This window comes from Carcharhinus amblyrhynchos, chromosome 3 (genome assembly GCF_965287045.1).
Source record: "Carcharhinus amblyrhynchos chromosome 3, sCarAmb.v2.hapA, whole genome shotgun sequence".
NCBI lineage: Eukaryota > Metazoa > Chordata > Chondrichthyes > Carcharhiniformes > Carcharhinidae > Carcharhinus > Carcharhinus amblyrhynchos.
The window spans coordinates 100,512,793-100,528,921 of record NC_137326.1 but is presented as its reverse complement, the minus strand read 5'-3'; the positions used below and the strand labels follow the sequence as shown (position 1 = coordinate 100,528,921).

The 16,129-nt window shown below is 41.5% G+C and overlaps 1 protein-coding gene across 1 annotated transcript in view; it reads right to left on the bottom strand.

Moving 5' to 3' along the window:
* Positions 1-16,129, bottom strand: part of plch1 (phospholipase C, eta 1) — a 75,477-nt gene that overhangs the window by 19,809 nt on the left and 39,539 nt on the right. Inside the window, exons 12-15 of the mRNA XM_080185602.1 lie at positions 7,505-7,588; positions 7,209-7,297; positions 3,857-3,954; positions 1,817-1,996 (exon numbers count right to left, since the gene is read on the bottom strand). Coding sequence (XP_080041728.1) covers positions 1,817-1,996; positions 3,857-3,954; positions 7,209-7,297; positions 7,505-7,588 — 451 coding nt within the window. The remainder of the gene's footprint in view (positions 1-1,816; positions 1,997-3,856; positions 3,955-7,208; positions 7,298-7,504; positions 7,589-16,129) is intronic.

Here is a 16,129-nt window from a genome sequence, read left to right as displayed (position 1 = left end):
TGTACACCCTGATGCAGTTAATTCCTTCCCTTTAAACTTGTTCCATCAGCAGCTTCTAATAGAGTTTGTCAGGGAGCAGCAGCACAGGAAATAAATCAATACATTCATTTCAATGGCGATGATTTTCAGGCCCCACCATAATGGATGAGCAACTCCAGAAAATTCTGCCGGCGAATGGGGCCTGAAAATCTTGCCCAATACGTCCATCATGTTTCTACTCAAAATTTTGAACCCTTGCATCTGTGATGCTTGCGTCAGTGATGCTTATAGGTAATACTGATAGTAAATCCCCAATTTATTTTCAATTGCATTGGAATATCACATGATGGCTCCTTAAATATTATTATTCTTCCTTTTCCTTTAATGTTGCATTTTTGAAACAGAGTTGGAGAGGTCTTTGCCAGTATTTCCTCTGACATAATGATGAGCATGCTATCAGTTTTGGTCACTTTAAAAGTAAATATTTGGCTTCACCATAGCTTAGGCAAACTGGTGCCAATTTTTACCATTCTCCCCAGTTGGTCTGTTCTGCTCATGAATGTCCATCGATGACTTTAGACTTTAAATGCAAGACATTGATTTTTAATAAAACATTCAAATTATCTCATACACAGTGAGGAAAATTTTGCATCAAAAAAGGCCAAATGTGGGTTTGATGAGAAGTTAAACTAAAAGAAGTCTGAACTCTGAACCTAATGTGCTGATTTTCAATCTATTTCAACGCAAGCAGGATGAGGTGGGGTGGCAATTGGCAGCCAAACTACTCCAAGAGGCAGCTTGGCACCTTAAACATTACAAGGAGATTGTGCACTACATTTTATATTCACTCCCATATGAAATTGAACATTGGTCTCAGAGATCATGCCAGCTAGACTGAGGTGAAAAGCTTCTGGATTAGGCAGCAAGTGCCTTTCCACTTACCTGCTGATCCAGTGTGCTTGCCTGGCCAACCAATGCTTATCATCTGCATAGCAGTTCCATTCTGTAGCTTTGGTAGCTCATTTTTAGCCATCAAGACTAACTACACCAACCTGTGAACCACTTTGCAATGCATTCTTTCATCATAAAAACTTTTCCAAGTGTTAAACACTCCTTAAATAAGCATAAGAGAGCCTGTTAAATCCTGAAGTCTGTGGGGAAACCGAGTAGACCGTCATAACAGGCACAGACACTTCTCTCCCCAGTCAACCTCAACACTATTCTCCTCTTGTAACCTAGTGTCTTGGCCTTGACTCTCATGGGTGATTGAATGGTACTAATTACTTTCAATTCATATTTGTCCCACAACATTTACAGAGATGATTTTGTGCCATAGAATAATTACAGTGACAGCTGAAATTTTGCTTATAAGCACTTAAACATAAAACAATTTTAAGATAGGAATCTGAAAATAGGATTTAGCCATCTATTGTTAATTAAACATCATTTTTAGATATCTGAACAATAAGTAAACTATTACATCACCAATGTGGTTACTCAATTTGGCAAAATCATGCTCTTTCAGATAAACATGGATTAAAATGAGAGGCAGATTGCTCCAGAAACAAGAGAGACACGATAGATGAGAATCTAAGGAGCAAAGACTTCAAACTTTGATAACTGGTATTTATTCAAATAGTAAATATTAATCGAAGGTTGTCAAACATTTACAAAAACAAGTCATAAGTCGGGCAGGTCCAGATTTCTTGGAGGGACTGCACCTTGAAATTGTATTTGCATAGTATGTGATATGATCAAATTGAAGGAGAAAACAAACTTAATTGTATTATGTTTGCTCTTGGAAGAGATTCGATTTTAAAATCATTAACATACTTACCCATCTGACAGCCAACATTCCAGTATTCTTGTGGGTTAAAATTGCTCGAATCTATTCTATAGGCAGATGGGTAGATGCGGGTGAGTTGCTTTTGATTGAAACGGATGAAGTATTCCGGTTTTTGATTTAAAAGTTGGTTGGCTTGAGTCTCACTTAAAGACAAAACTTTCCCTGCAGGACCTGTTTGAGCATATTTAGAATGTTAACTGGGGACAGAACCTTACATAAAACGAAGGCATCAGCAACCATGACAATCTCATCTTTGTGTACTTTACCAAATTTAAAAGCAAAGAGAGTCTCGATATGAGTGCAATCTCAGTATGAGATAAGGGCTGCCACTGATTAGGTTCATACTTAAACAACAGCCACTTGCATAAGTGCTGGAGAGTAACTCAATGCATTAGCACTACAATGAATCATTACTTTGAGGAAAGGGGAGTGACAGGAAAAGCATTGGCAGAAAAGCGTTTGACAGAAAAAACGTACCCCCCTCTTTGTTTCTTGGTTCTCAGCACCCCACAACCCCACCACCCCACCCACAATCCCACCACCCCGCCCACAACCCCACCACCCCGCCCACAACCCCACCACCCCACTCCCCCCCCCCCAAGTTATTCAGCAGCCTGCCATTGGCTGTAGCGAGATCTTCTGTTAAGGGGATTTGCCATTCAATCCTTCCAATGCCACTGGGAAACCCACGGCAGGGAAATGCCATCAGCAGGGCCAGAAGACCCTGTCAGCATGAAGAACTGGAAGATTTCACTCAAAATGTTTTTGAAAAAGTGAGAAATCAGATGATGGAGGGTACAAGTGGTCAAAGAGTTGACATGATCACATGCCATCCTTGACCTGGAACTATATCAGCATTGCTTCATTGTAGTTGGGTCAAAACCCTGAAATTATTGTTCTATCAACACTGTGGATGGGCCTACCCAGCATTCAAACTGGCAGCTCAGCACCATTTTCTCAAAGGCAATTAGAGATGGGTACTAAATATGGCAGTCATCAATGAATGCTTACATCCCATGAATGATTGAAAAAAATGATTGTCACAAATGTTTAGTGCTGCAAATCAACCTTGAATTCATCACAACCTTAAATTCACATCACAAGCTGTTGCAGTGAATATATGATTGACGATCAGATTGTGCAGCAAATGTTTTACCTATGGTGTTAGCGGGTCATTTTAATTAGTAGCAAGCTTATTTGTAGTTTTTTGTTCAAAGCTCAATCCAGATTTTAAAACATTCCAACAGAATTTTAGTTTCTTTAATAGGGTTTTACAACTATTTCATGTGCATCTTTCATAGTAAGAATGCATACCATAAATATTTGATTGGCAGCTGATTGTGTGGAAATGTCAACTCTCAACCTTTGTCCAAAAATCCTTAATTTTTCACATACCTCACGTATACATCAACCCCCAACTTTTGGAGATAAACTCCTTATTTTTTGCATGTACCTCAATTAATTAAAACAGTAATTATGTGACATTTTCCAATGGCATGGTCTTTTGCTTTTTTTCACTTTCTCTCCCAGGCTGTGGGGGTTGACGGACACTCTCTGATAGGGAGCATAACCTGATGAAACCTTGTCGCAGACTGGGCTTAAGTTCAGTACCTCTATGGGATTTTGGTGGAAGCACCATGTTGACAGATCATTTGGTCACCTAACATCTAATGTGTGCAGTAAAAACGGATCAATCTGGAACTGAGTGCCATGCTACCTGAAAGACTGGGAGCTCCATGCCCAGTTCAAAGTTCATTGGTGATTAAGCCCTGGTACCTTGCTTGGAACCAAAGATTGGTTCCACCATTTAAGACAATTCAGACATGCACCCAAACAATAAGTGGGCTGATTGGTGTTTCCATACTTCTTAGCGATGGCTTCCCTTTTATCTCTTAATTGAAAGTAAGCCTGTTGAAAACATTACCTATGTAATTGTCAACCTCATCCCCCCACCTAATTTTTTGCCTAAAAATTGGGTCTTAGAAATTCAACTCTTTTTTTGGTCATGAGAGCCTCACAAATGTTGCTTACCTTTCCCTAGAAGATCCTGAGAAGTCACAGAGTTGGTGTATATAACCAGATCAGAAAGGCCGCGGTAGAGTTTCATTGTTTTCCTGCGGTGGCCCATTCTATGTAAAAACACAAAGAAAACTTACTGATGATAGGAAAAGTAGTTTAACTCCAGCAACCTATCCAACACTGGTCTGGAAGAAAGGTCAATTAGTGAGCTGAATAATTCCATTTACAACTCAATTAAACGTTGTTCTTTAAAGTGATCCTTTGTAAGACTGCTGTAGCCAAATCTCTGGAGACCACATTAAAAACACTTCATGTAAAAATGACTTCTACTGTTTCCATTTTAAAAAGTTATGGGTGGGATCAGATTCTTCCTAATTTTAAAATTGAAAAAGAAGAAAGCTGAAAGTACTCGGACTTGGCGCCATTTATGATGAAGCAATCTGATCATGTTTCGCATCTAAGATCCCTCAGGGCTGGAAGGTATTATAGCTGTACATCAGGTAGGAATAATAGTAGGAAGGACTACTACTTACATGGCGAAAAGCTGCAGCATGCTACAGTGCAGAGGGACCTGGGGGTCTTTGTGCATGAGTCGCAAAAACCCAGCCTGCAGGTGCAGCAGGTGGTCAGGAAGGCAAATGGGATGCTGGCCTTCATAGCGAGGGGGATTGAATATAAAAGTAGGAAGGTCTTGCTGCAACTGTACAGGGCACTGGTGAGGTCGCAGCTGGAGTACTGTGTGCAGTTTTGGTCACCGTACTTGCGCAAGGATATTTTGGCCTTGGAGGGAGTGCAGAGGAGGTTCACTAGGCTGATACCGGAATTGAGGGGGTTAAGCTATAGGGAGAGGCTGAATAAACTGGGCTTGTACTCGTTAGAGTTTAGAAGGATGAGGGGAGATCTCATTGAGATGTACAAGATGATGAAAGGGATGGATAGGGTAGAGGTGGAGAGGTTCTTCCTGCTCAGAAAGGACAGCAGGACTAGAGGGCACAGCCTCAAGATGGGGGGGGGGGGATAGTTTAGAACGGAGTTGAGGAGGAACTTCTTCACTCAAAGGGTGGTGAATCTCTGGAATTCTCTGCCCATTGAAGTGGTTGAGGCTACCTTGCTAAATATATTTAAGACGCGGGTAGATAGGTTTTTGGTAGGCAAGGGGATTAAGGGTTATGGGGAGAAAGCGAGAAAGTGGAACTGAGCCACTTTGGATCAGCCATGATGTTATTGAATGGCAGGGCAGGCTCGAAGGGCTAGATGGCATACTCCTGCTCCTATTTTTTATACTCTTACGTGCCGACACAGATGTCTCTCTAATCTAATATTTTCTTGCCCCTATGTAGACCATTTGCCTCTATTCCCTGCCTATTCACGTATCTATCCAGATGCCTCTTGAACGTTGTTATAGAATCTGCATCCACCATCTCCTCCAGCACTTTGTTTCCGGCATTCACCATCCTCTGTGTGAAAATCTTACCCCTTACATCTCTTTCAAACTTTCTCCCTCTCACGTTCAACTTATGCCCCTAAGTAATTGACCTTTAGATCTTGGAAATAAGATTCTGACCATCCACTCTATCCAAGCCTGTCATAATCTTGTAAACCTCTATCAGATCTCCCCTCATCCTCTGATGCTTCAATGAAAACAATCCAAGTTTGTTCAACTTTTCTTCATAGTCCATATCCTCCAAACCAGGCAACATCCTGATAAATCTCTTCTGCACCTTTCCAATGCATCAACATCTTTCCAGTAGTGTGGTGACCAGAATTGTACACAATATTCCAAATGCAGCCTAACCAAAGTCTCAAATTTTCCACTTCCTATACTCAATGCCTCAACCAATGAAAGCCAACATGCCATATGCCTTCTTGACCACCTTATCCAACTGAGTTGCCACCTTCAGGGAGCTGTGGATCTGCACACCTAGATCCCTCTGTATGCTAATATTTCCCAGGGCTCCACCATTTGCTTATCTACCATTTTCTTCTGCAGTAGATCTTCCAAATCGCATTACTTCACATTTGTCCAGGTTAAATTCTATCTGCCATCTTTTGGCCCCAGGTCTCCAGTCGATTTATATCCCACTGTACCTCTGACAATCCTCCTCACTATCCACCATTCCTCTGATTTTTGGATCATCTGCAAATTTACTAATCAGACCACCTACATTTTCCTCCATATCATTTATATATATTACGAACAACACAGGCTCGAGCACTGATCCTTGTGGAACACTGCTTGTCATAGATCTCCAGTTAGAAAAGTACTGTCCCACTGCTACTCTCTGCTTTCTATGCCCAAAGCAGTTTTGTATGCATCTTTCCAGCTCACCTTGGATCCCATATGACTTCACCTTCTGTATCAGCCTGCCAAGAGGAACTTTATCAAAGGTTTTACTAAAGTCCATGTATACAATATCCAATGTCCTGCCCTAGTCAATTGTTTTGTTACTTCCTCAAAGAATTCAATCAAGTTTGAGAGAACCTCCCCTTCACAAAACCATGCTGCCTATCACTAATGAGCCTATACTCTTCCAGATGTGAGTATATCCTGTCCCTAAGAATCTTCTCCAATAATTTTCTCATCAGTGATGTAAGGCTCACAGGCCTGTATTTTCCAGGATTGTTACTTCTGCCCTTCTTAAACAGAAGATCAACGTTAGCTACTCTCCATTCCTCTGGTACCTTGTCTATGGCTAAAGAGGACACAAGGGTTTTGACCAAGGCCTTAGCAATTTCTTCCCTTGTCTCTCTCAGTATTCTAGGAAAGACCCTGGGGACTTGTCCACCTTATTGTTTTTCAAAACCTCTAATATCCCCTCCTTTTTTATTTCAACATGCCCTAGAATATCAACATTCTACTTTCTACACTCACTATCCACCACATCCTTCTCCTTTGTGAATATTGATGCAATGTACTTGTAAGGGACCTCACCTATCTCATCTGGCTCCGCGTACAAATTCCCTCAATGTCCTTGAGTGGACCCACCATTTCCTTAGCTACCCTCTTCCTCATATACACAAAAAGCCTTGGGATCCTCCTTAATCCTGCCTGCCAAGGGCATTTTATGGGCCTTTTTTGCCCCAAGCCCCTGTTTAAAATCTCTCCTGCTATCTTTGTATTCCTCAAGAGCCTTATCCGTTTTCAATTTCCTGAAATTTATGTATGCCTCCTCCTCCTTTTTCACTAAGTTTATAATCTCTCATCATCTAGGGTTCCCGAGTCTTGCCACCTTTATCCTTCATTTTTATAGAGACATACTTGTCCTGAATTGTTAACAACTGACTAAAAGACTCCCACGTTTTATTGAACGTTTTTAAATTATGGAATACTTACAGTGAACGAGAGAATCACAATGCTTCTTACCTGTAGACCTGCCCAGTTTCTTTCCCTGTGGATTCCTGCTGATCTTCATCACTTATAGCGTACAATTTTGCTCTGGATTTTCCATTTTTCTAGGAATAACAAAGGAAATTACATTAGGCGCAACATGCTAAATGCACTGATTAAAAGCTGCACTGCTACTAAATTCAACGTATTGGATAAGCTTAAATAATTAAACTATAGCAGCCTGCTGTGTACAAATCAGTTATATATTGCTCTAAGTTTTAAATAACAGCTTTAACACATTGTACCAATAGATTAAAATGAGCAAATGATACCTTGTGTTTGGAAAAGCTACTGATAAACGAACGATTGTGTGCTTTCTTTTCACTTTCTTTAACATTTTCTTTAACCTCTAACTTCTGGAGGAGCAATAAAGGAAATGCATAGCAGTTAGATTTACAATACAAAAGTCAGATGTATGCCATAAAATATTCTATAAAATTATTAAACGATCATAAAAATATTGCATGATAATGGCGATTAAATTATTACAATAAAAAGACAAATTTCTTCCTTAGTCGTGTTCAGCAGTTTTAGAATCCTATAACAGGTGACAGACATAGTGATGCACTACAACTGTCCTTTAGTATTTGGATGTGGGATTGTAATTCCATAATTATGCATTTTCCTAATTTAGGTCAAGTTCCTGACAGGCAAATCATTATGGCATGCTTACATACATCATTAATCATGAGTGGGAAGCTCAGGAATATTATTGTACCTGACCCAGTTTATTATCCACGAAATACAGGCTTATGAAAAAGCCTGTACAAGAAAGTAATATAGCAGGAAAGTATTTACAAGAAAGTATTTACAAGAAAGTAATATAGCAGGAAATGGAAAAAAAAAAGCTACTTAGCATCCTTTATGTGGTCTCAGTTGGATACTACAGTTTATTTTAAAACTCTAGGCTTTCATTTTAAACAACCCAAGACTGTCTCCTGGTTCTGAATGTCTTACTGAAATAAATTTCAGTTCCATCAACCATAGCACACAGCTAGCCATACTTGCTCTCAAGCATTACTGGAACACAAATGTGGAGAACTGAAAATATTGCAACTATAGTGGAAGTTACTTCTAAGATTTCTGTGACTTAGAGGAAGATTTTCATTGCATTTGAATAACATACCCAACACTGGATCGATTGCGGTCACATGCCCGAAATGTGAGTTTGCAATTTTGCAGCAGGAAAGAAACTAAATTCAATAGTTTATATACTAACGTAATGAAATGAGCTGGAAAAATATTTCAGTAAAGTGAATGCTACATTTGTTGCTTTCTTTGCCAGATAAGAAAATAAAATGGAATGTTGAAGTATTTTTTCTCCAGATTAATTTCTTTCCTTGGATTAATTTATTCCTTTAACCCTTCTTTCACAAAAAGCCATGCAGGAAACAGCATTCTGCATCATATAGGAACAGGAATAGGCCATTCAGCCCCTTGAGCCTGTGCCAACATTCAATGAGATCGTGATTGATCTGTGGCCTAACTCCAAATCCTTGTCTTTGGCCTATATCCCTTAATACCTCTGCTTAACAAAAATTTATTGATCTCAGATTTAAAATTAGCAACTGATCACAGATCAACTAGTGTTTGTGGAAGAGAGTTTCAATACTTTGTGTGTAGAAATGCTTCTTAACATCTCTCCTGAATGGACTGGCCCTCATTTTTGGACTATGCCCTCCAGTTCTAGAATCTCCAATCAGTGGAAAGTTTATTTTTATCAACCCTGCCCTTTTCTATTAAAATCTTGGAAGACTTTGATCAGATCATCCCTTAACCTTCTAAAGAAAACAGGCCTAATTCGTATAGCCTCACCTCATCTCATAACTTAACCCCTAAAGTTCAGGTATTATTCTTGTAGACCTGTGTTGTGCTACTTTCAAGGGCAGTACATCCTTCCAAAGGTATGGTGCCCAGATCTGTTCACAGAACTCCAAATGAGTTTCCTAACTAGGATTTTGTAGCATTCCGCTTACATCCTTATACTCCACTCCTCTAATATAAAGGCCAGGATTCCATTAGCCTTCTTGATTATGTTAGTTTGCCAATTGTCAAACAATCAATTGATAAAGTTGCATTCCAACCAACTAGATACTTGGGTTTGATCCAGAGACTAGCCTGTTGATTAAGCAATGGTTAAGGGACTGAATTAGGTTTTCTGTTCGTCTTTTTGATGAAGATATGATATTGGATTAATGAAGTCCACTCAAACTCAACAGCAATGTGATCAAACACCAAAGAGTAATAGCCTTATTTAAGTATAGTACACTATATCTGAGGCTCTTCATTGGCATCTATGTCTCCCTAGAGATCTGCAAGGTAGCTTCAAATTTACAGACCAACTATTCCACATTGCTCACAAATGTCTCACCTTTCTGGCTATATATCTTCTAATTTCAGATTCCCAATAGTCAATGATTCCATCTTGAAAATCAGAAACAAGTATTGGTTTTACTGAAAGTTATTTTCAAAATTCTGCACAGCTTGGCAGAATATCTTATTGCAATGCCAGTCTCCTTCGAAATGAGTCATGCTTAAACTTATTTTAATATCCTCTACCCCATGTTGACCCATACAAGAAGGCTCGAGTGCCTGATTCCATGCTTCAGTGGTTGCTATTTCCTTAGGTCATAGTTTGAGGCTATTTACATCCAATTAGCCAAGTGAAATGCTGGATGTGACTGAACAATGGACTGAATAAAGAACAAGATTCAGGCAAGGCAATGACTTGTGACTGATAGCTGATCTTTCCTAAGTACGTGATTCATGGGCATGATTGCTAATTTAGATTGGAATGAGTAAAAAGTAGGGTTATAATGGATTTCTTGCAGAAAGCACTCAATCAAGAAAGAACATTATCTCCAAGTGCAATCATGTAGGAATAAGAGAAACAATCACAGCAAGATATAGATCGGTTGGAGGCTTGGGCAGAGAGATGACAAGTGGAGTTTAATCCAGACAAATGTAAGATAATGCATTTTTGAAGGTCTAATACAAATAGGAAATATATAGTAAATGGCAGAACCCTTAAGAGTATGGATGGGCAGAGGGATCTGGGTATATAGGTACACAGGTCACAAAGTGGCAACGCAGGTGGAGAAGGTAGGCAAGAAGACATACGACATGCTTGCCTTCATCGGCCAGGGCACTGAATTTAAAAATTGGCAAATCATGTTGCAGCTTTTTGGAAACTTAGTTAAGCCGCAATTGGAATATAGTGTTCAATTCTGGTCGTCACACTACCAGAAGGATGTGGAGGCTTTGGAGAGGATGCAGAAAAGAGTTTACCAGGATATTGCCTGGTATGAAGGGCATTAGCTATGAGGAGAGGTTGGAGAAACTTGGTTTGGTCTCATTGGAATGGTGGAGGTTGAGGGGTGACCTGAGAGAAGTCTACAAGATGAAGGGCACGGACATAGTGGATAGTCAGAAGCTTTTTTCCAGAGTGGAAGAGTCAATTACTAGGGGACAAAGATATGAGGGACAAGGTTTAAAGGCAAGTTTTTTTTACCCAAAGGGTGGTAGGTGCCTGGAACATGCTGCTGGGGAAGGTAGTGGACGCAGTGAGTCTTAAGGGGCGTCTTGACAAATACATGAATAGAATGGGAATGGAGAGATATGGTCTCCGGAAGAGAAGGGGGTTTTAGTTCAGTTGGGCAGTATGGTCAGTGCAGGCTTGGAGAGCCTCTTCCTGTGCTGTCATTTTCTTTGTTCATATCTGGTCCTGGAAGAGTTGGAGTGGGAACGTGATACCCGGATAGAGGCCGTGAAGGGCTTAGTGAGGCAAACCTGTGAAAGGCATGCTCACTTCAACGCATTCACAGATCCATTAAGGCATCAGTGATGCAGGCAACCCTACCTTGGTAATGATTCTTAGCCAGGTGAGAAGGGCCCATTGCAAGTTGGCCAGGATGAGTAACAGCCTGTGTGCAGCAAGTGGCAGTAGGGCCTCAAGTAGGTCAAGATGTTGGCGAACACAGACATCTGCAACAGCGAGCATTGGCCTGACCACGGTATCACAGACCGTATTCCTTGTGAAAGGCAATGCATGAGTCGCAAAAACCCAGCCTGCAGGTGCAGCAGGTGGTCAGGAAGGCGAATGGGATGCTGGCCTTCATAGCGAGGGGGATTGAATATAAAAGTAGGGAGGTCTTGCTGCAGCTGTATAGGGCATTGGTGAGGCCGCAGCTGGAGTACTGTGTGCAGTTTTTCGCCAACATCTTGACCTACTTGAGGCCCTACTGCCACTTGCTGCACACAGGCTGTTACTCATCCTGGCCAACCTGCAATGGGCCCTTCTCATCTGGCTAAGAATCATTACCAAGGTAGGGTTGCCTGCATCACTGATGTCTTAATGGATCTGTGAATGCGTTGAAGTGAGCATGCACAGCACTTACGCAAGGATATTTTGGCCTTGGAGGGAGTGCAGAGGAGGTTTACTAGGCTGATACCGGAGCTGAGGGGGTTGAGCTATGAGGAGAGGCTGAATAAACTAGGCTTGCACTCATTAGGGTTTAGAAGAATGAGGGGAGATCTCATTGAGACATATATGATGATGAATGGGATGGATAGGATAGAGGTGGAGAGACTCTTCCCGCTCAGAAAGGACAGTAGGACTAGGGGGCACAGCCTCAAGATAAAGGGGGGGGCGGTTTAGAACGGAGTTGAGGAGGAAATTCTTCACTCAAAGGGTGGTGAATCTCTGGAATTCTCTGCCCGTTGAAGTGGTGGAGGCTGCCTCGCTAAATATTTTTAAGACGCGAGTTGATGGGTTTTTGATAAGCGAGGGGATTAAGGGTTATGGGGAGAGGGCGGGAATGTGGAACTGAGACGCGACAGATCAGCCATGATCTTATTGAATGGCGGGGCAGGCTCGAAGGGCTAGATGGCCTACTCCTGCTCCTATTTCTTATGTTCTTATGTTATGTTTATGTTCTAAAGGTGCCTACATTTGTCCCTGGGTGTGGATGCTCACATCTGCTAGTTTGTCCAGTACAAGCTGCAGCCACAAGGATTCTGGAGGAGAATGAGGAGCTCCTGGCCTGGATTGAGTGAACATCTGTCCAGGTCCCATTTAAATATGGCACCAGGGCCTTTGGCCCATCTGGTAATGGCAGAGTAGGTGACTTCCTGCTCACCCTACCACAAGATTTGCTGTACCCCTTATAAAAAAACTTATTGCCCATGCCAGTATAAAAGAGATAAAACGCAGATACTTTATCCTCAAACAAAAGCATTGTATTAAAATTCTTACTGTTACTACAAAAGAGGACAAAGTCAAGTAAATTTACATGAAATGTTTGTTAGTACCAGTAAAAGAAACCATGCACTCACAATTGCAATATAGATTTTTTTAAACGTTGAAGGGCTGTCCTTTTGTTTGATTCATTTATTTTGTTGAAAAAGCAGCAAATATCCTCCCATCCTGCTGTATCTTGTGGGGAATCTCCTTTTTCATCAGGCTACACAGGCGATGGTGGGGTAACTCTCTCATATTCTTTCATTCAAGAAAGATGTGATCAAATACAGCCTGCAGCAAACCTTTCTGGTGTGCTCATTAAATATATTTACCCACCAGAACTCATGGTGCTGCAACCCTGTACAAACCCTTTGGGCTGGATTTTATACAACCCCACCAGGCATGCTTCTACTAGGAGCCATGTCAAACGTGCCAGATGGCCAGCCCACCACATTCCCACCCGCACAGCCCTGAGTGCAGAAATTGGCAGCCTACTATATTTAAATAAATATAGATCATTTAGTCTGGCTTGCAAGCCTATTGATTGGCAGAATACACTACGCATGCCTTAATGCGGTTGCTGAAGTTGCACGGGTGGTTTTTGTGACCAAGATGAAAAACAGCAGGAAGGATGGAAGACATCTTGTTTGAGGGTAGAATGGGGAGGGTCCTGTATGCATTAGGGGCAACCATTCTAAGGTGCCATCCCTCTTTCTCCCTCAACTCTTGCTCAGCAGTAATTGCCCCTCCCCCCACAAAGCTCTCTCTCCCACTCCCTGGGTTCTTGGATCCCCCACTCGCCTTCCTGCTGACCCAGCAAGGCTACTCATAAGACTGTTTACAATTGTCGGCCAATTAGGTTGGCTGTTTGATCTTAAGGGCAGGGCTTCCATCCCATCAAGAAGTCCCATTCTCAGCAAGTACTGCCCACACTCCAATATGCTGTGGTTGCAGAGCATGCTTCTTTAGGACCTGTCACAGTCAGGCGATTTTCCTTCTGGGAGGTAAGCAGTCCGCAGCCCCTTTTGCGAGAATACTGAAGCAGAACTGCCACCCTCTGCCCAAAGCTTTTGGAAGTGCTGGCAGCTATGCCACAGATTCCTCAGAACCAAATTCAGTGAAATGCTGGTGCAATATTTTGTTGTGGATACTCTGATAAATACTGCACTGTTTCTGCTGTAGTGTTGCAAGTGTTGGTCCTATATCTTACTGATGTGAAGCTGGGATTTCAGCAACAACCTCAACGAAAGTAATGAGACATGCTGAAATAGTCACAAGTCATAAGATTTACTGCATAGAAGGAGGCCATTCAACCCATCCTGTGCTAATGGTATGTACTTGTTGATGGTACCTACTTCCCATACCTAACAGAATTGTTGCTGGACACTTTACATAATTAAAATAAAAATAACAAACAAATTTAATTGTATTTTTATACAGCAAAAATACATGTATTACAGGAGATCCATGAATTTTTATAACATGGGAGGACGGCTTCAGAAGCAAATCGTTGCCCTTGATAATAGCAAGTGTATAACACCCAAGACCCATGGGAAGTCAAGCTTCCTTCTTCTTCACAATTATAAAACATATATTTGAAGAATTTTAATTTTGCTCTCTGTGCAGTAAGCTTTATTTGTAAACAGAAAGATTTTCCTTTTTCAGCTTTTGCTAGATAATATCTTAAGACTTCTGTTCATAATTTATTTAGAGGCTATCTTCTACTCAGACTCCACTAATTCACTCTGGGCAGGTACCATTCATTTTGTAAAGCAGATGTTGGAGAATTGCGTTTCCATGTAATACTGATGTCTTAACTTAATGCTCTGCTTGCCATGTTTTGAATACCAACGAGCTGTATCACAAATACAAAAACACTGGGCTGAAATGTAACCTGCAGGAATGAGTGTGGGAGTGGGTTGAGGTTATAAATAGAGGAAATTGCATGCTGGGAAGCCTGTTTCCAACCTGTCAACTTCTGCATTTAACTGCAGCAGATGGAGCTGTGCCTGAACAACCCCCTCAGGAGGGGCCGGTTGTTTCAATATGTTAATTGCTCAATTATGACAATATTAATATGGCTTTAGCAATTTAATTGTGCGTCCATCAATCTCCCAGAGCTTCTGGAACTCACCAAGGATAGGGAAAACACAGTGACAATTGAGGGGGCTGGGAAATATACCAATAAGTACTGAAACCTCACAGCTGCTTTCCTACCTACTGTATGAAAGGCTTTGTTCACAGTACTTGTGCTGAGAGATTACTTTGAGAACACTGGACAATTGTTACGTCTAATCTCCATTATGGAGCTCTGATTAGCTTGTTTTACCAACAAATTAGGACCAAAAAGACAAGGAGCAACAACAGCACCAGCTGGAGAGCGGGAAGATCACCAATAAGAAAAGCAGCAACCTGTTGCTCCATTGGAGAGATGAGCAGAGAGAGAGAGAGAGAGAGACCAGAGGAGGCCATGCCCACAAGTTCAGCAGGAACAGGGTAAACTTTCTCGACCTGTAAGAACACAAGTATCTTGGGAGGCTTACCCTAAGCCTTGGGAGGCTTACTACAGCGTATGGCTGACAAAGTCACCACAACCCTTATCATCTTTGTCTTTAGATCTGTCCAGGGCTCTACTGAAGACATTTGTGGAATCTTGCAGTCAGTGGCCTACAAATGCATATGTCAGGTGACTGATGTCATGTCTGCCAATCAAAAGTGACCACATGGGTGGATTTGCACCTCTGATTGTCTTCCCACAGGTGGAAAGCATTATTGACTGAGGGCATGTGGCAATTAAGGTGCCCCCAAATCACACAAGACATGCACCAACCATGTGGGCTTCCATTCCAGCAATAGTTGTTTATTTAGGTATGAGCAAGACTCTAGGGCAGCCTGTGTTCATAACAGTTCACCCTTTCTGATTTCTTCACACCTTGAGGTAGGCTTAATAGTTTGCTGTTTAGAGGCAAGACAATACCCATTTCAATGTGATGACATCTGTGAGGAACCCAACCAATGAGCTCCAGGAGTGATAGAATGGAAGCCATATGATCACCAGCTGTGTCACTGAGCAAAGCACTGGCATACTGAAGCAGCATTTCAGCTGCCTAGGCACATCTAGAAGCACACTTGTGTATGTTCACTTTGTTAGGTTAAAATCCTAGAATTCCCTCCTTCACAGCGTTGTGGGTGTACTTGCACCACCTGGACTGCAGCAGTTCCAGGCAGCTCACCACCATCTTCTCAAAGGTAATCAGGGGATGGGCAATGAACCTACAGCCTGGATCCCTTGAATTAATTTTTTAAAAATGCACAAAGAAAATCTCCAGAAAGGCTAGTGTGTGCTGCGCTTTGCACAACAATGCTCAGTAGCAAAGTCTTTCAAAATTTCAGATGCGGAGGAACCTTCAAATATTGGAGTTGAAACCGCTATTGCAGGTCATCATCACTCCCACTAATTTCATCAGGAATCCCAGAAATAACATGAAAATGCAATGATTCAGTTAAAAGGCCATTGAGATTAGTGGTTACACTTATTTCAGGGTCCCGCATGCTTTACAATACCCCTGCTTCCAGTATGTCAGGAATGTAAAATTAATCAGGCCACATAAGGACTATGTAAAGCTCTTTCAGAAGTTTCATATGCATATGCCCAGCG